The 23,969-nt window shown below is 40.3% G+C and overlaps 1 protein-coding gene across 1 annotated transcript in view; it reads left to right on the forward strand.

The window, feature by feature from the left end:
- LOC147368362 (adhesion G protein-coupled receptor E2-like) overlaps window positions 1-23,969 on the forward strand; it is a 64,519-nt gene that overhangs the window by 29,293 nt on the left and 11,257 nt on the right. The window contains exons 16-19 of the mRNA XM_086408796.1: window positions 18,494-18,560; window positions 18,826-18,917; window positions 19,806-19,974; window positions 20,056-20,166. Of these exons, the coding sequence (XP_086264922.1) occupies window positions 18,494-18,560; window positions 18,826-18,917; window positions 19,806-19,974; window positions 20,056-20,166 (439 nt within the window). The remainder of the gene's footprint in view (window positions 1-18,493; window positions 18,561-18,825; window positions 18,918-19,805; window positions 19,975-20,055; window positions 20,167-23,969) is intronic.

Genomic DNA, 23,969 nt, shown 5'->3' on the forward strand with positions numbered 1-23,969 from the left:
GGATGTGAGAGTTGGACTGTGAAGAAAGCTGAGCACCAAAGAATTGATGCTTTTGAACTGTGGTGTTGGAATAGACTCTTGAGAGTCCCTTGGACTGCAAGGAGATCCAACCAGTCCATTCTAAAGGAAATCTGTCCTAGGTGTTCATTGGAAATCTGCCCTACGTGTTCAGCTAAAGCTGAAACTCCAATACTTTGGCCACCTCATGCGAAGAGTTGACTCATTGGAAAAGAAACTGAAGCTGGGAGGGATTGGGGGCAGGAGGAGAAGGGGACAACAGAGGATGAGATTTCTGGATGGCATCACTGACTCAATGGACATGAGTTTGAGTGAACTCCAGAAGTTGGTGATGGATTCCTGGCATGCTGTGAATCATGGGGTCACAAAGAGTCGGACACTACTGAGCGACTGAACTGAACTGAAGTGAACTGAATTCTGACCAGTGTGAGTTGATACCTCACTGTAGTTTTGATTTGTGTTTGTCTAATAATGAGTGATGTTGAGCATCTTTTCATATGTTTATGCTGATAAACATATGAAATCCAATATTCGATAGGTATTGAACAGAATTCTGTGTGCTACACAACAGGGCCTTGTTGTTTATCCATTCCACATGTAATCACAACCCCCGCCCCCTTGGCAACCACAAGTCTGGCCACTACGTCCACAAGTCTGTATCTGTTTCATAGATAGGTTCATTTGTGTCATATTTTAGATTTCATAGATAAGTGATGTCATATGGTATTTATCTTTCTCTGTCTGACTGACTTCTCTAGTGTGATCATTGCTAGTTGCAGCCATGTTGCTGCTAATGGCACAGTTTCATTGTATTTGTGGCAGGATAGTATTCCACTGTTTATATGTACCACATCCTCTTTATCTGTGCCTCTCAGAGACACTTCTCCTTCTTTTTTTCCTGTGTATATAGCATATTTTCTTGTTTATTTGTATGTTCCTTAGAAGTAAGTCTCAGTCATGTCCATCTCTTTGCAACCCCATGGACTATAAAATCCATGGAATTCTCCAGGCCAGAATATTGTGGTGGGTAGCGGTTCACTTCAGGGGATCTCTCCAACCCAGCTATCGAACCCAGGTCTCCCACATTGCAGGCAGATTCTTTACCAGCTGAGCCACCAGGGATATTATAATTATTGTTTAAAACTAGATGTTTTAGATAATACTTTGTAACACTCCAGTTATCAGATCCCTCTGCTTTCCAAGGTTTCCTGTTTTTAGTTTGCTGCTCTTTGTGTAATAGTTTAATGACATTCCTAGACTAGTTCTGTGTATTGATAATTGCCTGCAATGTGTGGCCTTTGAGTTCTAGTTTAGGTTCTTGTTTTTATTTTTTAGTTCTAGGTGCCTAGGATCTCATATCTGGTTCAGTATAATCTAGTGGCCAACCAGTGTTTGACCGTAAGATTTCTTTTTTTTTTTTTTTTCTTTTAATTGGAGATTTCCTTAAATGCCTTGCCTGTATGTTTTGCACACTTCCACAAAGGCATCTGTGTGAGAAGCCACATCTTCAGACTTCAGGAAGATTATTTAACAGTGTGGGCTTTCACTTCCTGACTGCACAAGCCTCAAGATCAGCCAGAGATGAGAGACTGTTGTCTTCTTTCTCAGGTCTTCACTGAGCATGGGCATATCCTTGTGCATCCATGGATTTCTGGGAATATTTCAGAGCTTTTCAAAGTTCCCCATGTCCCTGATTTTCTCCAGTACTTCCTTTTAAATTCACAATCTAGTTGACTCCACCTGAGATCATATCTTTGGGAAACTGGAGATGTGACGGTAATTTGTATTATTTTGGTAATGTCCTAAAGGTGGGCTTTTGTTATGTCCCTCACTAAGATGAGCTGTCACCCAAATCCAAAAACCACCAAATCTGGAGACTAAAGAGTTCTCAGGGAGCCAAAATTGTAAAAAATAAATGTACCCCAATGTTCATTGCAGCACTATTTACAATAGCTAGAACATGGAAGCAATCTAGATGTCCATCGACAGATGAATGGACAAAGAAGCTGTGGTACATATACACAGTGGAATATTACTCAGTCATGATAAGGAATGTATTTGAGTCGTTGCTAGTGAGGTGGATGAACCTAGAACCCAGTATACAGACTGAAGCAAGTCAGAGGAAACAAAAATCATATATTAACACATATACATGGAATCTAGAAAGGTGGTACCGCTGAACCTATTTTCAGGGCACCAATGGCTTCCCAGAATCTGCCTACCAATAAACGGGACACAGGTTCAATCCCTGAGTCAGGAAGATCCCCCAGAGAAGGAAACTACAACCCTTTCCAGTATTCTTGCCTTCTAAATTGCCTGGACAGAGGAGCGTGGTGAGCTACAGTCCAGAGCATCACAGTCAGGCATGACTGAGTGACTAAACAGCAGTCGGGACACAGATACAGAGAACAGATTTATGGATGGTGTTAGGGGAAAGGAGGTGAGGATGGAATGTATGTAGAGTGCAACATGGAAACATATACATTACCATATGTAAAATAGATACTCAGTGGGAACTGGCTGTGTGGCTCAGGGATCTCAAATCGGGGCTCTGTAACAACCTAGAAGGGTGGGATGTGGTGGGAGAGAGGTTCGAGAGGGAAGGGTCTTAGGTATACCTATGGCTGTGTCAACTACAAATCGGCACTTACCAAGAGCATTGCTAATAGCTGAACAACAAAGGCATTTGCCATCTGCCTCTATGAAGATGGAACCCCATGCCGCTATAGTGTTGACCTTCAACAATCCCTGAGGGAGTTTAGGGTGGAGTGAGGCACTATGTGCTCCAGGGAATCTGGTGGGACAGGTCTTTAGATAGTTGGATGATTTTAGGAACAGATTTTATTATCTCAATCCTTGCAGCTCCTCATTTAGTGCTTCTCCCTTCATGGTGACATCCTCATGACTAACAAAAGCCTTTTGTAAAATGAGTGCTTCATGGCATTGAACTCCCCCTTCACCAAAACCTTATATATAGACTTTCCCCCACTGCTCCTTTGGAGCAGTCTCTCAGAGCTGTCTGAGATGATGCCCCTCCCCGGACTGCAGTCCTCATTTTGCCCCAAATAAAACTAACTCACAACTCTCAAGATAAACACCCTTTTTTTTAGTCGACAGCTGATTCATGTTGATATATGACAAAAACTAACACAATATTGTAAAGCACTTATCCTTCAATTAAAAATAAATTTAGTTATTTAAAAAAAGAGTTCCCAGGGAGTTAAAGAGTCAGAAAAAGATATTGACTGTGCTCTGGGTATAATATGATGCTTTTAATGAGGCTCCAAAAACAGTCACACATCTTTACTGCCTGCAATGCTATTAGCGTTTGGCTGCTGCACCACTTAGCTGGGGAGAGATGGAATGGAAATAGTTTAAAGGGAAATGTCGCAGACTTTTTTCCCCCATCTTATTGAGGCTCCACAGTTTCTCTTGGATCAACAACTTTCAGTTTGTTCTGTGGCCTTGGATAACTGCCAGTTTTGAAATGGTTGGTTTTAGTTGTTTTGCTTGTATTTTGGTTGTTTTAGGAGGAGTTCAAGTTTACCAAGGTCTTCAGTCTCCTGTTCAGGAAGTCATTCTCCCAGAACATGCACGCTTAACCATACCATGCTGCTAAAGTGATGTTTATCTGTGTCAACTGAGCTCTCTCCAGGAATCCTTGAACACTTCAGTTTTCTCAAACTTAATGCAGTGAGGTGTACTTCATTCTTCTCAGTGGCTGCTATATTTTCCTGAAATTTCCCACCATGCTCTCTGTTGTTCTAGAATGTCTCACTCTCTAGTTTATAGTAATGTAAGACTTAAAAGACGCTTACTCCTTGGAAGGAAAGTTATGTCCAACATAGATAGCATATTCAAAAGCAGAGACATTACTTTGCCAACAAAGGTCCGGCTAGTCAAGGCTATGGTTTTTCCTGTGGTCATGTATGGATATGAGAGTTGGACTGTGAAGAAGGCTGAGCGCCAAAGAATTGATGCTTTGGAACTGTGGTGTTGGAGAAGACTCCTGAGAGTCCCTTGGACTGCAAGGAGATCCAACCAGTCCATTCTGAAGGAGATCAGCCCTGGGATTTCTTTGGAAGGAATGAAGCTAAAGCTGAAACTCCAGTATTTTGGCCACCTCATGCAAAGAGTTGACTCATTGGAAAATACTCTGATGCTGGGGGGGAATGGGGGCAGAAGGAGAAGGGGACGACAGAGGCTGAGATGGCTGGATGGCATCACTGATTCGATGGACATGAGTCTGAGTGAACTCCAGGAGTTGGTGATGGACAGGAAGGCCTGGCATGCTGCGATTCATGGGGTCGCAAAGAGTCAGACATGACTGAGTGACTGAACTGAACTGAACTGAAGACCAACAGTGATTTATATCTGTAAAACCTTGAGCAATAGACTTCAGTTCTCTAAGCTTCAGTTTCTAATCATTTACTCGATAAGAGAATTTCTGCTTTTCACTGTTGTTAAAATTAAATTGAATAACTCAACAAGAAAAGACAAATAACTCAATTTAACAATGGACACAGCCTTTGGGAGTTAGAAGAGGAGAAAGTCCTAAGACCTCATAAGACCCTCCCCTGCCAAGCCATGACTCTCCACCCACATTCACCACACAAACTATCCCAGGATGGGTTCACTCTCCAGGCTCATATTGGGAACAGCCCCTCACTCCAGACTTGAAAGTGCTGGAACCTGAGACAAATTAACCCATTAGTCTCTGTGGACATGCTCAGTTTTTTAATTAATTTATTTTAAATGAAACAAACATTAATATTTTAAAGATAAAAGGTACAATTCAAAAAGACAGTAGACATCATAAACCATTAAACACCTTATCAACAAAGAACAAAGACACATAAAGCAAGAATCTAAAGAAATATGAAGAAAAAGAAAAAAATATATAGTGAGGCATATTAATATTTCTCAGAATATTTTATCAACTGCATAAAAAAATAATAAAGGAGCATCTTGAATGATGTCTTAATAATTTAAATAATTTCATAATTTGTATGGAAATACAAAAAACCTCGACTAGCCAAAGCTATCTTGAGAAAGAAGAATGGAACTGGAAGAATCAACCTGCCTGACTTCAGGCTCTACTACAAAGCCACAGTCATCAAGACAGTACGGTACTGGCACAAAGACAGAAATATAGATCAGTGGAACAAAATAGAAAGCCCAGAGATAAATCCACGCACATATGGACACCTTATCTTAGACAAAGGAGGCAAGAATAGACAATGAATTAAAGACAATCTCTTTAACAAGTGGTGCTGAGAAAACTGGTCAACCACTTGTAAAAGAATGAAACTAGAGCACTTTCTAACACCATACACAAAAATAAACTCAAAATGGATTAAAGATCTAAACGTAAGACCAGAAACTATAAAACTCCTAGAGGAGAACATAGGCAAAACACTCTCCGACATACATCACAGCAGGATCCTCTATGACCCACCTCCCAGAATATTGGAAATAAAAGCAAAAAGAAACAAATGGGACCTATTAAACTTAAAGCTTCTGCACAACAAAGGAAACTATAAGCAAGGTGAAAAGACAGCCTTCAGAATGGGAGAAAATAATAGCAAATGAAGCAACTGACAAACAACTAATATCAAAAATATACAAGCAACTCCTACAGCTCAATTCCAAAACAATAAATGACCCAATCAAAAAATGGGCCAAAGAACTAAATAGACATTTCTCCAAAAAGACATACAGATGGCTAACAAACACAGGAAAAGATGCTCAACATCACTCATTATCAGAGAAATGCAAATCAAAGCCACTATGAGGTACCATTTCACTCCAGTCAGAATGGCTGTGATCCAAAAGTCTGCAAGTAATAAATGCTGGACAGGGTGTGGAGAAAAGGGAACCCTCTTACACTGTTGGTGGGAATGCAAACTAGTACAGCCACTATGGAGAACAGTGTGGAGATTCTTTAAAAAAAAAAAAAAAACTGGAAATAGAACTGCCTTACGATCAGCAATCCCACTTCTGGGCATACACACTGAGGAAACCAGAATTGAAAGAGACACGTGTACCCCAATGTTCATCGCAGCACTGTTTATACTAGCAAGGACATGGAAGCAACCTAGATGTCCATCAGCAGATGCATGGATAAGAAAGCTGTGGTACATATACACAATGGAGTATTACTCAGCCATTAAAAAGAAGACATTTGAATCAGTTCTAATGAAGTGGATGAAACTCGAGCCTATTATACAGAGTGAAGTAAGCCAGAAAGAAAAACACCAATACAGTATACTAACACATATATATGGTTTTTAGAAAGATGGTAACTATAACCCTGTATACGAGACAGCAAAAGAGACACTGATGTATAGAACAGTCTTTTGGACTCTGTGGGAGAGGGAGAAGGTGGGATGATTTGGGAGAATGGCATTGGAATATATATAACATCATATATGAAACGAGTCACCAGTCCAGGTTCGATGCAAGATACTGGATGATTGGGGCTGGTGCAGTGGAACGACCCAGAGGGATGGTATGGGAAGGGAGGAGGGAGGTGGGTTCAGGATGGGGAACACATGTATGCCTGTGGTGGATTCATTTCGATATATGGCAAAACCAATACATTTAAATAGTTCAGTTCAGTTCAGTTGCTCAGTCATGTCTGACTCTTTGCGACCCCATGAACCACAGCATGCCAGGCCTCCCTGTCCATCACCAGCTCCAGAGTCCACCCAAACAGTTGTCCATCGAGACGATGATGCCATCCAACCTTCTCATCCTCTATCGTCCCGTTCTCCTCCTACCCTCAATCTTCCCCAGCATCAGGGTCTTTTCCAATGAGTCAGCTCTTCGCATCACGTGGCCAAAGTATTGGAGTTTCAGCTTCAACATCAGTCCTTCCAATGAACACCCAGGACTGATCTCCTTTAGAATGGACTGGTTGGATCTCCCTCCAGTCCAAGGGACTCTCAAGAGTCGTCTCCAACACCACAGTTCATAAGCATCAATTATTCAGCGCTCTAAAGTTTTCTTTATAGTCCAACTCTCATATCCATACATGACCACTGGAAAAACCATAGCCTTGACTAGATGGACCTTTGTTGGCAAAGTATGTCTCTGCTTTTCAATATGCTATCTAGGTTGGTCATAACTTTCCTTCCAAGCAGTAAGCGTCTTTTAATTTCATTGCTGCAATCACCATCTGCAGTGATTTTTGAGCCCCAAAAAATAAAGTCTGACACTGTTTCCACTGTTTCCCCATCTATCTACCATGAAGTGATGGGACCAGATGCCATGATCTTCGTTTTCTGAATGTTGAGCTTTAAGCCAACATTTTCACTCTCCTCTTTCACTTTCATCAAGAGGCTCTTTAGTTCCTCTTCACTTTCTGCCATAAGGGTGGTGTTATCTGCATATCTGGGATTATTGATATTTCTCCCGACAATCTTGATTCCAGCTTGTGCTTCATGTAGCCCAGCGTTTCTCATGATGTACTCTGCATATAAGTTAAATAAGCAGGATGACAATATACAGCCTTGACATACCCGTTTTCCTATTTGGAACCAGTCTGTTGTTCCATGGCCAGTTCTAACTGTTGCTTCCTAATCTATACAGGTTTCTCAAGAGGCAGGTCAGGTGGTCTTGTATTCCCATCTCTTTCAGAATTTTCCACAGTTTCCTATGATCCACACAGTCAATACACTACATTGGTGTAGTCAATAAAGCAGAAATAGATGTTTTTCTGGAACTCTCTTGCTTTTTCCATGATCCAGCGGATCTTGGCAATTTGGTCTCTGGTTCCTCTGTCTTCTCTAAAAGAAGCTTGAACATCTGGAAGTTCACAGTTCACATATTGCTGAAGCCTGGCTTGGACAATTTTGAGCATTACTTTACTAGCATGTGAGGTGAGTGCAATTGCGCGGTAGTGTGAGCATTCTTTGGCATTGCCTTTCTTTGGGATTGGAATGAAAACTGACCTTTTCCAGTCCTGTGGCCACTGCTCAGTTTTCCAAATTTGCTGGCATATTGAGTGTAGCACTTTCATAGCATCATCTTTCAGAATTTGAAATAGCTCAACTGGAATTCCATCACCTCCACTGGCTTTGTTCATAGTGATGCTTTCTAAGGCCCACTTGACTTCACAATCCAGGATATCTAGCTCTAGGTGAGTGATCACACCATCGTGACTATCTTGGTCATGAAGATCTTTTTTGTACAGTTCCTCTGTGTATTCTTGCCACCTCTTCTTAATATCTTTTGCTTCTGTTAGGTCCGTACCATTTCTGTCCTTTATTGAGCCCATCTTTGCATGGAATGTTCCCTTGGTATCTCTAATTTTCTTGAAGAGATCTCTAGTCTTACCCATTCTGTTGTTTTCGTCTATTTCTTTGCATTGATCACTGAGGAAGGCTTTCTTATCTCTCCTTGCTATTCTTTGGAAATCTGCATTCAGATTCTTATACCTTTCCTTTTTTCCTTTGCTTTTCGTTTCCCGTCTTTTCACAGCTATTTGTAAGGCCTCTCCGGGCAGCCATTTTGCTTTTTTGCATTTCTTTTTCTTGGGTATGGTCTTGATTCCTGTCTCCTGTACAATATCACGAACTTACGTCCATGTTCATCAGGCACTCTATCAGATCTAGTCCCTTAAATCTATTTCTCACTTCCACTGTATAGTCATAAGGGATTTGATTTAGGTCATACCTGATTGGTCTAGTGGTTTTCTTCACTTTCTTCAATTTCAGTCTGAATTTGGCAATAAGGAGTTCATGATCCCAGCCATAGTCAGCTCCCAGTCTTGTTTTTGCTGACTGTATAGAGCTTCTCCATCTTTGGCTGCAATGAATATAATCAATCTGATTTCAGTGTCGACCTTCATATTTAATTCATTTATATTAATCATATGCTACACAAATATATTTAAAAGTTTGAATCTTATATGCTTTTCTTAGATGTCCATAGGACATTTAGAAAAACTGGCAAAAGGATGAACATTACTAAATTACAAAAGTAGAATTCATTTTTGTGTGTGTGATTCAGTTATACATGTACACATATAATATTTTTTAATTATTTTCTGTTATAGGTTATTATACAAAATATTGACTACAGTTTCCTGTGCTATACAGTAAACTTTTGTTTCTTGTTGCATATCCATTTTTTTAATTAGAAATCTAGCATTCTATTCATACTAAGTCAAGCAAGTGGAATCAAAATGTCATAAAATTTTTGGTTAGGCAAAAATTAATGTTTTTGAAAATATATATTACACATATTATTTATATATACGTATACTAAACCTTTTGAACTACACTTGATAAAGGCTTGAGAAAGAATGTCAAAAAAAATAAGAGATGAAGAAATTGGAAAACATAAACTAAACGAAATGGGAGCCATGAATATGAAATAGAAAAAGTGAAGCAAACGAGATAAAAGTAAAAGGTCCAGTTGTTTTTAAATGTGGCTGCTCATTAGAAACATATCTGGAGCTCTGGCAAAAAAGAAAAAGAAAAAAGAAATGCAATACTTGGGCATTTGTATTTTCCAAATATTCCAAGATGATTCTGATATACATATGGACTTTAAAAAGTGTGTGTCCATATGTATATCAGAATCATCTTGGAATATTTGGAAAATACAAGAATGGGGAACACGTGTATACCCGTGGTGGATTCATGTTGATGTATGGCAAAACCAATACAATATTGTAAATTTAAAAAATAAAATAAATTAAAATTTTTTAAAGTGATTACAGATTTTCTAATAAATGCTATTTTGGGTGATATCAAATTCTATAATGTTTTTGTTGACCATTCATGATACAATAATACTAAGTAAGTAATAGTTCAATTCAGTTCAGTTCAGTCGCTCAGTCATGACTGACTCTGCACAACTTCAGGCTTCCTGTCCATCATCAACCCCTGGAGCTTGCTCAAATTCATGTCCATTGAGTCAGTGATGCCATTCAACTGTCTCATCCTCTGTCTTCCCCTTCTCTTCCTGCCTTCAATCTTTCCACAGGGTCTCGGAAAGACACCAATGAGTCAGTTTTTCGCATCAGGTGGCCAAAGTATTGGAGTTTCAGTTTCAGCATCAGTCCTTCCAATGAATATTCAGCACTGATTTCCTTTAGGATGGACTCGTTGGATCTCCTTGCTGTCCAAGGGACTCTCAAGAGTCTTCTCCAACACCACAGTACAAAAGCATCACTTCTTTGGGGCTCAGCTTTCTTTATGGTCCAACACTCACATCTACACATGATTACTGGAAAAAGCATAGCTTTGACTAGAGGGACCTTTGTCGGCAAAGTAATGTCTCTGTTTTTTAATATGCTCTCTAGGTTGGTCATAGCTTTTCTTCCAAGGAGCAAGTGTCTTTTAATTTCATGGGTGCAGTCACGTTTGGCAGTGATTTTTGAACCCTAGAAAATAAAGTCTGTCACTGTATCCACTGTTTTCCCACCTATTTGCAGTGAAGTGCTGGAACCAGATGCCATGATCTTAGTTTTTGAATGTTGTGTTTTAAGTCAGCTTTTCTCTCTCCTTTTTCACTTTCATCAAGAGGCTCTTTAGCTCCCCTTTGCCTTCTACCCTAAGGGTGGTGTCACCTGCATATCTGAGGTTAATGATAATTTTCCCTGCAGTCTTGAATCCATCTTGTGTTTCATCCTGCCTGGCATTTCACTAGATGTACTCTGCATATAAGTTAAATAAGCAAGGTGACAATGTTCAGCCTTAAAATACTCCTTTCCCAACTTGGAACCAGTCAGTTGTACTATGTCTGGTTCTAACTGTTGTTTCTTGACCTGCATACAGATTTTTCAGGAAGCAGGTAAGGTGGTCTGATAATCCCCTCTCTTTAAGAATTTTCCACAGTTTGTGTTGATCCACACAGTCAAAGGCTTTAGTGTAGTTAATGAAACAGAAGTAGATGTTTCTCTGGAATTCTCCTGCTTTTTCTATGATCCAACAGGTGTTGGCAATTTAATAGTTACAGAAGGGAACACGATTAATCTAACAATATAAAATAATTACATAAAATTTTGGGGGTCAAGCAGAGTGATGTGGTAAGTGGAAGTATATACCTGGACATGTTATCATCTGCTCAGCCAGTCTATGTCTTTTGGTTGGTGCACTTAATCCATTTACATTTAAGATAATTATCGATATATATGATCCTATTACCATTTTCATAATTGTTTTGGGTGCATTTTCTGTATGTAGGGCTTTTCCTTTTCTGTTTCCTGCCTAGAGAAGTTGCTTTACCATTTGTTGTATAGCTGGTTTGGTGGTACTGAATCCTCTTAACTTTAGTTGTCTGGAAAGCATTTGACCTCATCAAATCTGAAGGAGAGTCTTGCTGGGTAGAGTATTCTTGGTTATAGATTCCTCTCTTTCATCACTCTGAATACATCATACCATTTGCTTCTGGCTTGTAGAGTTTCTGTTGAGAAATCAGCTGATAGCCTAATGGGAGTTCCCTTGTATGTCATTTGCTATTTTTCCCTTGTTGCTTTTAATATTTTATCTCTGTCTTTAATTTTTGCCAATCTGATTACCACATGTCTCAGCTCAGTGTGTTCCTCCTTGGGTTTATCCTGCCTGGGACTCAATGTGCTTCTTGACTTGGTTGACTATTTTCTTTCCCATGTTAGGGAAGTTTTCAGCTAATACTTTCTCAGGTTGCTTATCTCTCTCTTCTCCTTCTGGGACCCCTATAATGTGAATGTTCATGTGTTTAATGTCCCAGAGGTCTCTTAGGCTGCCTGCATTTCTTTTCATTCTTTCTTCTATATTCTGTTCTATGGCAGTTATTTCTACCATTCTGTCCTCCAGGTTATTTATTCGTGCTTCTGCCTCAGTTATTCTGTTATGGATTCCTTCTAGGGTATTATTCATCTCTGCTTCTTTGTTTACTTCTTGTAGGTCTTTGGTAAACATTTCTTGTATCTTCTCAATCTTTGCCTCCATACTTTTCCCAAGATCCTGAATCATATTCATTATCATTATTCTGAACACTTTTTGTGGAATGTTGCCTACATCCACATCATTTAGCTGTTTTTCTGGGGTTTTATAGTATCCCTTCATCTGAGATGTAACTTTCTGCTTTTTCATGCTGATTAACTTTCTGTGGTGTGGTTTTGTTTTGGTTGCTGTGGGATTGTGGTTCTTCTTGCGTCTTCTCTTTGTGTAAGCTTCCTAATGGCAGGGACTGGTGGTTGGAAAACCTGGGTCATGCTTTGGTGGGCAGGGCCTTACTCAATAAAGCTTTAATCCAATTATCTGCTGATGGATGGGGTTGCACTTCCTCTCTGGTAGTTTTTTGGCTGAGGTGACCCAACCCTCAGGTCTATGGGCTCTATGGTCAGGTTAATTTCTCCAAGAGGGTTTACACCAAAGGAGACATTCCCAGACAGCTGCTGCCAGTCCCCTCTGTCCCTGTGATGAGCCCCTGCTGACCCACACCTCCACAGGATACCCTCCAACATTGCAGGTAGTTTTGGTTCAGTTTCCTGTGGAATCACTGCTCTTTTCCTTTGAGTCTTGGTGCATGCAAGGTTTTGTTTGTGCCCTCCAAGAGTAGAGTCTCTGTTTCCCCCAGTTCTGTGGAAGTCTTGTAATCAAATCCCACTAGCCTTCCCAGTCAGATTCTCTGAGGATTCCCAGTTCCTTTGTTGGGCCCCCAGGCTAGAAGCCTGACGTGCAGTTCCAAACCTTCACAATGGTGGGTGATCTTCTTTTGTATTATTGTTCTCCAGTTTGTGGGTTACCCACCCAGTGGGTATAGGATTTGATTTTATCGTGATTGTGCCCCTCCTACCATCTCCTGCCATTTCTTCTTTATCTTTGGGCGTGGAGTACTTTTCTTTGGTAGATTCCAGCATCCTCCTGTCTGTGGCTGTTCAACAGCTAGTTGTGATTTTGGTGCTTTTGCAGGAGGAGATGAGCAGAATCCTTCTACTCCTCCATCTTGAACCAGAAACCCTGGACATGCTCCCTTTCACTTGTAGGTCTCTTCTTGGTTGTGACTCAGAAAGGCCAAGTCCTCATTCCGTTTGACTCCAGGTCTGTCTCTTCAATTTTTCTGCCTGTTTGCTAGTTGTGACCCTCTCCTCAATCTGGTTAAGTATTCATGTCAAGTATTGTTCTTCTGAAAACAGGATTTCTGTCTCTAATACCAAGTTCAACAGTGATTCCTTGCCTGCTTGCTTAGTCACTAAGATGTATCCAACTCTTTGCAACCCCATGGACTGTAGCCTTCCAGGCTCCTCTGTCCATGGATTTCCCCGGCAAGAATACTGGAATGGGTTGGCATACCCAGGGAATCTGCCTGACCCTGGGTCAAACCTGAGTCGCTTGCATCTCCTGCATTGGAAAGCAGATTCTTTACCACTCGCCACCATTCCCCAAAAAAGGACACTAATTTTGAATAAAGATTTCTCCAAAGATAAGTAAATGACAATAAGTGCATGAAAAGATGTTCAACATCATTAGTCATTAGGAAAATACAAATCAAAACCCACAAAAGAACACGTCACTTCATACTCATTCACTTAAATGATTAAAGGAAATAAAGACTGACAATTCAAAAAATGAAAAGTTATGGAACAATTAGAACCCTCATATATTGCTTGTTGAGATGAAATTAGTGCCACCACTTGTAGAAAACAATTTCTCAAAAGTTTTGATATGTAGGTACCAAATGACCCAGCAATTCCATTCTTAGGTATATATCCTAAACACATGAAAATCCACACAAAAAATTACATCAGTGTTCATTGCAGCATTATTCAGAATACCCAAAGCCTGAGAATGACATAAATGTCCATCAGCTGATGAAGGCATACCAAAATGTAGCATAGCCACATAATATAATATTATTCAGCTATGAAGAAAGACTAGAAATGAGTTTTCAGCCATAAAACCATGTTGCAACATGAATGAACCTTGAAAACATTAAGTGAAAGAATCTAGTCACAGAAGACCACATACTGTATGATTCCATTTATGTGAGTATCCTGAACAGGCAGATCCATAGTGACAGAAAGTTGATTAATGGTACCCGGGGGCTAGGATCAGGATTGGGATGCATGGAAGTGGGAATGAGGATTTCCTCATGCTATTGTGAATACAGTTTCTGTTTGACAAGTTGAAAGTGTTCTGAAGTTAGACTATGGTGATGGTTGCACAACTCTGTGACTATCCAAAGATCACTCAACTGTACAGTTTTAATGGGTAAATTTCATTGGATGTGAAATCATATCTCAATAAAACCATAATTTTTTTTTAAAAAAGCAGTGGATGAGTTTTACAGCAGATAAAAAAGTAAATTGAATAATGCAAGAAAGGCTCTTAAAAGCATGTTAGGTTCAGAAGCCTCTCAAAAACGAACACATTTACAGACTTCCCTGCTTCAATCCTGATTATCTCAGGAACATCTACTCATTGGTCTTGTTTCTACTGAAACATGATTTCTCTGGGAATCTTCCTTAACCATTCTATTTCCTTAGACCCAAAACCGAGCATTACATTCAAAGATACATTGTCATAACCTCCCTTTTTTATCATTAAATTGTGTATCTCCTGCCAATATGGAATTTACATGTATAGTCTCTTCACCACTTTATTATCAGAGACAATCACAGAATCTGTCAAAAAAAGAGACACTCAATACTTCTTGAATAGTGAGTGAATTATATAATTATTATAGATCCCTAAGGATAAATGCATTTTTTAATTTTTTAAGGGAGTCACGTTTTAAATGTTTTTTTTTTCTTTTTTAATTATTTTTTATATATTTTACTTTATTTTTTAATCTTAAAATATTGTATTGGTTTTGCCATATACCAACATGAATCCGCCACAGGTATACACGGGCTCCCCATCCTGAACCCTCCTGCCTCCTCCCTCACCATACCATCCTTCTGGGTCGTCCCAGTGCACCAGCCCCAAACATCCAGTATCGTGCATCAAACCTGGACTGGCAACTCGTTTCATATATGATATTATACATGTTTCAATGCCATTCTCCAAAATCATCCCACCTTCTCCCTCTCCCACAGAGTCCAAAAGACTGTTCTATACATCAGTGTCTCTTTTGCTGTCTTGTATACAGGGTTATAGTTACCATCTTTCTAAATTCCGTATATATGCGTTAGTATACTGTATTGGTGTTTTTCTTTCTGGCTTACTTCACTCTGTATAATAGGCTCCAGTTTCATCCAACTCATTAGAACTGATTCAAATGTATTCTTTTTAATGACTGAGTAATACTCCATTGTGTGTATGTATCACTGCTTTCTTATCCATTCATCTGCTGATGGACATCTAGGTTGCTTCCATGTCCTGGCTATTATAAACAGTGCTGCGATGAACATTGGGGTACATGTGTCTCTTTCAATTCTGGTTTCCTCACTGTGTATGCCCAGTAGTGAGATTGCTGGATCATAAGGCAGTTCTATTTCCAGTTTTTTAAGAAATCTCCACACTGTTCTCCATAGTGGCTGTACTAGTTTGCATTCCCACCAACAGTGTAAGAGGATTCCCTTTTCTCCACACCCTCTCCAGCATTTATTGCTTGTAGACTTTTGGATAGCAACCATTCTGACTGGCATGAAACGGTACCTCATAGTGGTTTTGATTTGCATTTCTCTGATAATGAATGATGTTGAGCATATTTTCCTGTGTTTGTTAGCCATCTGTATGTCTTCTTTGGAGAAATGTCTATTTAGTTCTTTGGCCCATTTTTGGATTGGGTCATTTATTGTTTTGGAATTGAGCTGTAGGAGTTGCTTGTATATTTTTGAGATTAGCTGTTTGTCAGTTGCTTCATTTGCTATTATTTTCTCCCATTCTGAAGGCTGTCTTTTCACCTTGCTTATAGTTTCCTTTGTTGTGCAGAAGCTTTTAAGTTTAATTAGGTCCCATTTGTTTCTTTTTGCTTTTATTTCCAATATTCTGGGAGGTAGGTCATTGAGGATCCTGCTGTGATGTATGTCGGAGAGTGTTTTGCCTATGTTCTCCTCTAGGAGTTTTATAGTTTCTGGTCTTACGTTTAGATCTTTAATCCATTTTGAGTTTATTTTTGTGTATGGTGTTAGAAAGTGTTCTAGTTTCATTCTCTTACAAGTTAAAGATTATACACCATGACCAAGTGGGCTTTATCCCAGGGATGCAAGGATTCTTCAATATCCTCAAATCAATCAATGTAATACACCACATTAACAAATTGAAAAATAAAAACCATATGATTATCTCAATACATGCAGAGAAAGCCTTTGACAAAATTCAACATCCATTTATGATAAAAACTCTCCATAAAGCAGGAATAGAAGGCACATACCGCAACATAATAAAAGCTATATATGACAAACCCACAGCAAACATTATCCTCAATGGTGAAAAATTGAAAGCATTTCCTCTAAAGTCAGGAACAAGACAAGGGTGCCCACTGTCACCATTATTATTCAACATAGTTTTGGAAGTTTTGGCCACAGCAATCAGAGCAGAAAAAGAAATAAAAGGAATCCAAAATGGAAAAGAAGAAGTAAATCTCTCACTATTTGCAGATGACATGATCCTCTACATAGAGAACCCTAAAGACTCCACCATAAAATTACTAGAACTAATCAATGAATATAGTAAAATTGCAGGATATAAAATCAACACACAGAAATCCCTTGCATTCCTATACACTAATAATGACAAAATAGAAAGAGAAATTAAGGAAACAATTCCATTCACCATTGCAACGAAAAGAATAAAATACTTAGGAATATATCTACCTAAAGAAACTAAAGACCTATATATATAAAACTATAAAACAGTCGGAGAAGGCAATGGCACCCCACTCCAGCACTCTCACCTGGAAAATCCCATGAACGGAGGAGCCTGGTGGGCCATGGGGTCTCTAAGAGTCGGACAAGACTCAACGACTTCACTTTCACTTTTCACTTTCATGCATCGGAGAAGGAAATGGCAACCCACTCCAGTGTTCTTGCCTGGAGAATCCAAGGGCTGGGGGAGCCTCATGGGCTGCTGTCTATGGGGTCACACAGAGTCGGACATGAATGAAGCGACTCAGCAGCAGCATAAAACACTGGTGAAAGAAATCAAAGAGGACACTAATAGATGGAAAAATATACCATGTTCATGGATTGGAAGAATCAATATAGTGAAAATGAGTATACTACCCAAAGCAATTTATAGATTCAATGCAATCCCTATCAAGCTACCAACGGTATTCTTCACAGAGCTAGAACAAATAATTTCATAATTTGTATGGAAATACAAAAAACCTCAAATAGCCAAAGCAATCTTGAGAAAGAAGAATGGAACTAGAAGAATCAACCTGCCTGACTTCAGGCTCTACTACAAAGCCACAGTCATCAAGGCAGTATGGTACTGGCACAAAGACAGAAATATAGATCAATGGAAAAAAATAGAAAGCCCAAAGATAAATCCACGCACCTAGGGACACCTTATCTTTGACAAAGGAGGCAGGAATATACAATGGATTAAAGACAATCTCTTTAACAAGTGGTGCTGGGAAAACTGGTCAACCACTTGTTAAAAAAATGAAACTAAATATCTGGTTTTAATTGGAGGATAATTGCCTTGCAGTGTCCTATTTGCTTCTGCCGTACAACAATGTGAATCACCCATAAATATGCATATATTTCCCCTTCTTGATACTCCCTCCCACCCACCCACCCCCATCCTACGACTCTAGGTTGTCACAGGCATTGGGTTGAGTTCCCTGTGTTATGCAACAATTTCCCACTAACTATTTTACACATGGTAATGTATACGTTTCAATGCTGCTCTCTCAATTCACCCCACATTCTCCCCTCATTGTGTCTGCAAGTCTGTTCTCTATGTCTGTGTCTCTGTTTCTGATCTACAAATAAATTCACCAGTACCATTTTTCTAGATTCCATATATATGCACTCATATGCAATGCAAATTCATTTTTAAATTAATTTTCATTGGAATATAGTTGGTTAACAATGTTGTGTTAGTTTTTACTGTACAGCAAAGTGAATCAATTATCCATACACATATATTCAGCCCCTTTTCAGATTCTTTTTGCATATAGGTCATTACAAAGTATTGAGTACAGTACCCTGAGCTCTATAGTAGGTCCTTATTACTTATCTGTTTTAAATATGGTAGCATGTATATGTCAGTCCTAGTCACCCAATTTATTCCCCCCTTTCCCCCTTGGTAACTATAAGCTTGTTTTCTACATCTGCGACTTTATTTCTGTTTTGTAAATAGGCTCATTTATATACTTTTTTTAAGATACTGCATATAAGCAATATCATATGATATTTGTCTTTCTCTATCTGACTTACTTCACTTAGTATGACAATCTCTAGGTCCATTCATGTCATTGCAGATGGCATTATTTAGTTCTTTCTGACTGAGTAATATTCCATTGTAAATATGTACCACATCTTCTTGATCACAAATGCATTTTTTATTCTCTCCCTTCTCAGCTGCTGGCTCCACTCAGAAAAGGGATTTAAATGGGGTTTCCTTGGACCAGTCTGTGCCATCTTCTCTGTGAGTGATGACATCAAAGCATCTTTAATACTCAGCTAAGCATCATTTAAAGAGAACAAAAAGTGGGGGGCATGGGTTGGTGACAGAGGGGACAAGAACAGGAGTGTTCCTGGGTTATCATGGGTTTGGTTGCATTTTCTAAGACCATTCTTAAAACACACTAATATGGTTAAAAATAGAAACTACTTAAGTGTGGAAATGATGTTGGACAGGCTAGACAAGGGACTGAAATTTTACTCAATAAATCTTTTCTGGTTTCCTGAAGGTCAATTTAGCCTTCTTTCTGATGACCCTTTGGATTTTGAAAAGAAAACTCTGTTCCCTCAATAGTGAGGTGTCCACCCTCCAGAACACGAGGTAAGATGGAGAAGAGACTGACAGCCCTGCAGATGTGTGGTTGCAAAAGTGAAGGCATGTGCCTGAACAGGTCCTTGTGTCCATTCTCAGGTTTTCTAAGGAAAGCCAGAGTAAAATGAATGGAGGTGTCCTAAGGCAGCAAGTTCAGACCCAGTGGTGTTCTCTATCCATCTCTAATTCCAGTTTGTGACCTTGTGACTCCCTCAGCAACATTCTCTGGACTTTGTCAGCAGTCCTATGACAAATGTGCAGAGAACAATTATGTTCCTATGAAGCACTTAGAGGAATATGTGACCACTTCCACAGTCTAGTACACTTTCACACCCCACATTTCAAGCTCGTTCTCACCTCTCTCCCACTCCTCTTCCTGGTAAAAATCCCAGTGAACATTAAATCTTCTAAGAGGTTTAGGCAGACCTTTGTTCCAGGAAATCTTGTGCATATCTGATGCTCTTTCTTTTGCATTTCTACCATTATCTTTTCTAAATTATGCATCTTACTGTTTTGTTGTATTAGTCATTTGAGTAGATCATGAGCTTTATGAAAATAGATATCTCACCTTTGTGATGTTTAATGCCCAGGACCCAACACAGAGTGTGATGCATGGTACTTCCTCAGGAACATTGGTTGAATGAAATTAGGTATCTCCACAGAGGATCATAAAGATTTTGCAACTTATGAAGTGTCGCTTCCCTTTCCATCCAAATCAAAATGTCATTCTAGACCTCAGTGGCATTTCTATTGTGGAGCATCATTGACAACAAAGAAAAAAAACAATCACAACCCAGTCTGAGAAGTCATTACCAACAGGGAAAGGAAGGAGCATCCATGAGTGAAGATGAGAATGGCTCTGGTTGTATCAGGAACTTACTTTCTCCTCCTACTCAGGATGCTGACATTTAAAGCCACAGCTCAGCTCTTCATCTTGGGATGCACATGGTTTCTGGGAATTCTGCAGGTGGGACCGGCTGCCCGCGTCATGGCCTACCTCTTCACCATCATCAACAGCCTGCAGGGCGTCCTCATCTTCCTGGTGTACTGCCTCCTCAGCCAGCAGGTACCACTGTCTTGACTCCCTGTCAGGACTCATCCCATCCTCACTCCTCTCGGGTGAGCTGACTCAGAGCATGCTTTGCAGGTCCGTGAGCAATACAGGAAGTGGTTGAAAAGAATCAGGAAAACCAAAGCCGAGTCTGAGAAGTACACGCTCTCCAGCAGGACCATGTCTGATGGTTGCAAACACAGTGAGGTAAGATCATGAACTGCCCCCAGAGCACTTCACTAACCAATTCATTGATCAGCACATGCCTAGCACACTGGACAGCTGCGTATGAGCTGTTGCTATCTTAGGATGGCTTACCCTTTGTTTACTGTTTGACTCATGCTCAAGTGGCATTGGTGGTAAAAAAAAATCTGCCTGTCAATGCAGAAGATGCCAGATACCTGAGTTTGAACCCTGAGTCAGGAAGATCCCCTAGGTAGAAAATGGCAATGAACTCCAGTATTCTTGCCCGGAAAATTCCACGCACAAAGGAGCCTAGCAGGTACAGTCCATTGGGTTGCACACAATCGGACACTACTGAGCATGCACGCGTGTGCGCGTGTGCACACACACAAACACACTAACCATTAGCAGTGGTCTCAGTTTGTTTACAAAATGTATTTCACTTGTATTCCTTCGGGGAACTGTGTCCATCTTGACTCATATCAGTATTCTTATTGAAAACTTACTATGTGCCATGCATGGTCAACTAAATAAGCAACTATCAATGATCTGAAATGGTGAGGTACATTCTATTCAGAGTCACATTATCCTACCATTTTGCTGTACACCTGTCTCTATGTAACACTCAGCAGCACCCCTCAAAAATGCAGAAAATGGGGGGAGATTATGTACTTATCTGTGCACCAAAGAGAAAGGTGTTAGCTGGAATTTTAGACTTTCTTAACAAGAAATATTGGGGCACTCTCTGTGCTATGCTGTGCTGTGTTGTGCTGTGCTGTGCTGTGCTGTGCTCCGTTGCTTCAGTCGTGTCTGATTCCGTGCTTTCCTATGGACTACAGCACGCCAGGATCCTCTTTCCATGGGATTCTCCAGCAAGAATACTGGAGTGGGTTGTCATGCACTCCTCCGGGGGATCTTCCCAATCCAGGGATCAAACGCAGGTCTCCTGCACTGCAGACAGATTCTTTACCCTTGAGACACTGGGAAAGCCCCTTGGTCCCCTCTACCCACCACAGAACCGAAAAAGATATGCAGTAGTGACACAAGATAATTCATGAGAGTGATGACCAAGAAACAACATTTACTGGTTTAGACTTACAAACTTATTTTCCTTATATTTTCTGACCTCTTCCCTCTTCTATTTAATGCCTTCAATCTTTCATCTCACTGAAAGGAAACTACTATTTGCCTGGAAGCCCTTCTGCATTTCTCACATTACCTGTCCCCCCAACTTCCATAAGCACTGATACCACCATTGAATCTTCTATCACTTTGCCCTTTCTCAACAAATGTTCTCAGCACTTATTTCCCAAAGAAAATCAACCTTGTCATGATGATACTTTGTGAACTCTATGCCATAAAAAATATCAGTGTGCATCCTCTTATATCATTGAGACAATGAACCTTCTCCTCTCTGAAGACAATTATTCCACCTATGCTTTGAATACCATTATTAATGCTTATCAATTTCCCTTATACTCTTTTTCACACATATTCTCTCATTCTCTCTTCCCCTTACCCTTCTTCCCTCACTCTTTCCTCTCATTTTCAACAGTATTTTCCCCATAGCCATGGATATATGTTTGGTTCTCTTCTGTCTTACAAACATATACTACTTGGCCATCTTCTAGCTACCAGCCAAGAGTTGACATTTCTGTCTTTATTTCCCTGCCTTAAACTCATGCCTTCAGCCTACCGGGGTCCAGCCTTGGTTGGATCCAGGGATTCCCTCGGGAGGACAGCGTTGGTGAAAGAATAGCAAAAGTGGAGAGAAAAAGGCTTGATCTAACTGGTTTACCCAGAAGGCCAATAAAACCTGTGACATCAGGTTTGCACTGACCACGGAGGCCACAGGCACCCTCTCATATCATGGAAAGTGCCCCACCTCTAGGCACCTTCTCGAGTGGGTCTTAGAAGCCCAGGCAAATAAGTGGTCTCAGAGGGCCCCCACGCTCCAAATTAGTCATCCTGAAGGAAGAACAGAGAAGAAAACGAGAGAAAAGGAAACGAGAAAGATGACACAGGAAGACCAAGCCTGATGAGCAAGGCCCACTGCTGGGGACCAGCCCCAGCTGATCCAGGGTATTCGAAGGAGAGACGGCCTAGGCGACTATTTATATGCTAATTAGAGATATAGAGAACAATAGAATGAGGATAGCTCAGTAGGAAAATTCAGTGGAGAAAAGAAGCTGAGTAGCTTGGTTTACGCGGGAGACCAATAAAACTTCAAGACAAGAAGTTTGCACCACTTACGTAGGCCGCAGGCGCCCTCTCGAATAGCGGAAGGTGTGGGTCTTAGAAGCCCAGGCATGATTAGTAAGCGTGGTGGGTTCCGCGCTCCAGATGGAGACTCAGCTGGAAAGAAAGAATGACATGGGGAGACCAAGCGTTGGTGAGCAAGGCCCGTAGCTTTATTTTTAACAGGGGCTTTTATACCCTAAGTTACACATAGAGGATAATAGGGGATGCAAAGTCAGCAGTCTTTGGTTCTTATCAAAAACCAAGGTTTCTTTCCTGCAAATGTATCGTATACAAATGGTTTAGGTGATTTACATCATCTTCTGGCCAGAAGGCCTACTAACATTTTATGACTCTTGACAAGGACTTATCAACAAAGACTTACTTTCTCTAAGAGTAATTATTTCAAGGTTTGGCACCATCTTCCAAAGATAAAATTGCATTCCTATAGGGCGGATGTGTAATGGGTTTACAACAAAGAAAGAATTTATTACCTTAAGGGTCTAAAGTTACTAACACCAAGGCCACTACTTATTTTTTCTACATACCCACTATTAATTGATACATATTCAAGGATACAACTCAGGGGATGTGAAAACTTGGCAACAAGCATTGACTCATCAATGAAATCCTTTACTAGTTTATTCTGACAGTTTTTAACTCTCTGAGAGGCTCTAAGCTATTTGAATATCTTAAGCTTCCCATGCCTCTCGAGGCTGGGAGACTGTAAACAATCGTATGCATAGCTGCAGGAGTCCGGGTAAACTTGTCAGGTGAGTTAGAGAGCCATCAGAGGGGTTTGGATTTAAACACTCCTAATTGCCCAGGAACTTTATTAATTGGAGCTGTAAGTTAACTCTTTGACAGAGAGAGCGAGATGGTGGTAGGGGACAGCCCCCAGTAAAGTCAGAGGTGAGAGCACAAAGCAATAAAGTAGGCAGACTCTGGTTTTTTGGGGGAAAATGCTCGAGAATATCCGGGGGGACTCCTGAGGCTCGATCCCGCCTTTGCGTATGCCGAGCCTCCTTCCTCATGACCTTTGTCACGAGTGGAATGCCTCACCGGCTCCCCGCAGCCCACGACTTTATTTTCCAAAGTAGCTTTTATACCTTACATTGTGCATAGAGGATAATAGGGGGTAGAGAGTCATGCAAGGTCAGCAGTCCTTGACCCTTATCGAAGCCAGGCTTTCTTTCTGCAAACTTATCATATGCAAAGGCTTTAGGTGATTTACATCATCTTCTGGCCAGGAGGCCTGTTAACATTTTATGACCCTTTCTTCTGAATAATGGTAGTCAATCAGAAAACTTATTTTCTCTAAAGGTGATTATTCTAAAGTCAGGCACCACCCTCCAAAAGCATTAGATAAAGTTGCATTCCTATAGGGCAAAAGTGTGGTGGGCTATAACAATAAAAGAATTAACTCAAGGGTCCAAGGTTATTAACTCCAAGGTTACTACTTATTTTCCCTATATACCAACTATATCAATTAATATACTCCCAAGGACACAATACAGGGGATGTGGAAACTTGGCAGCAAGTATTGGCTTAACAATAAAACCCTCCACCAGTGCTATTCTAATAATTTC

This window comes from Bos grunniens, chromosome 7, assembly GCF_055505025.1.
Source record: "Bos grunniens cultivar Pamir isolate PY7600 chromosome 7, Bosgru_T2T1.0, whole genome shotgun sequence".
In the NCBI taxonomy this organism is placed as follows: domain Eukaryota; kingdom Metazoa; phylum Chordata; class Mammalia; order Artiodactyla; family Bovidae; genus Bos; species Bos grunniens.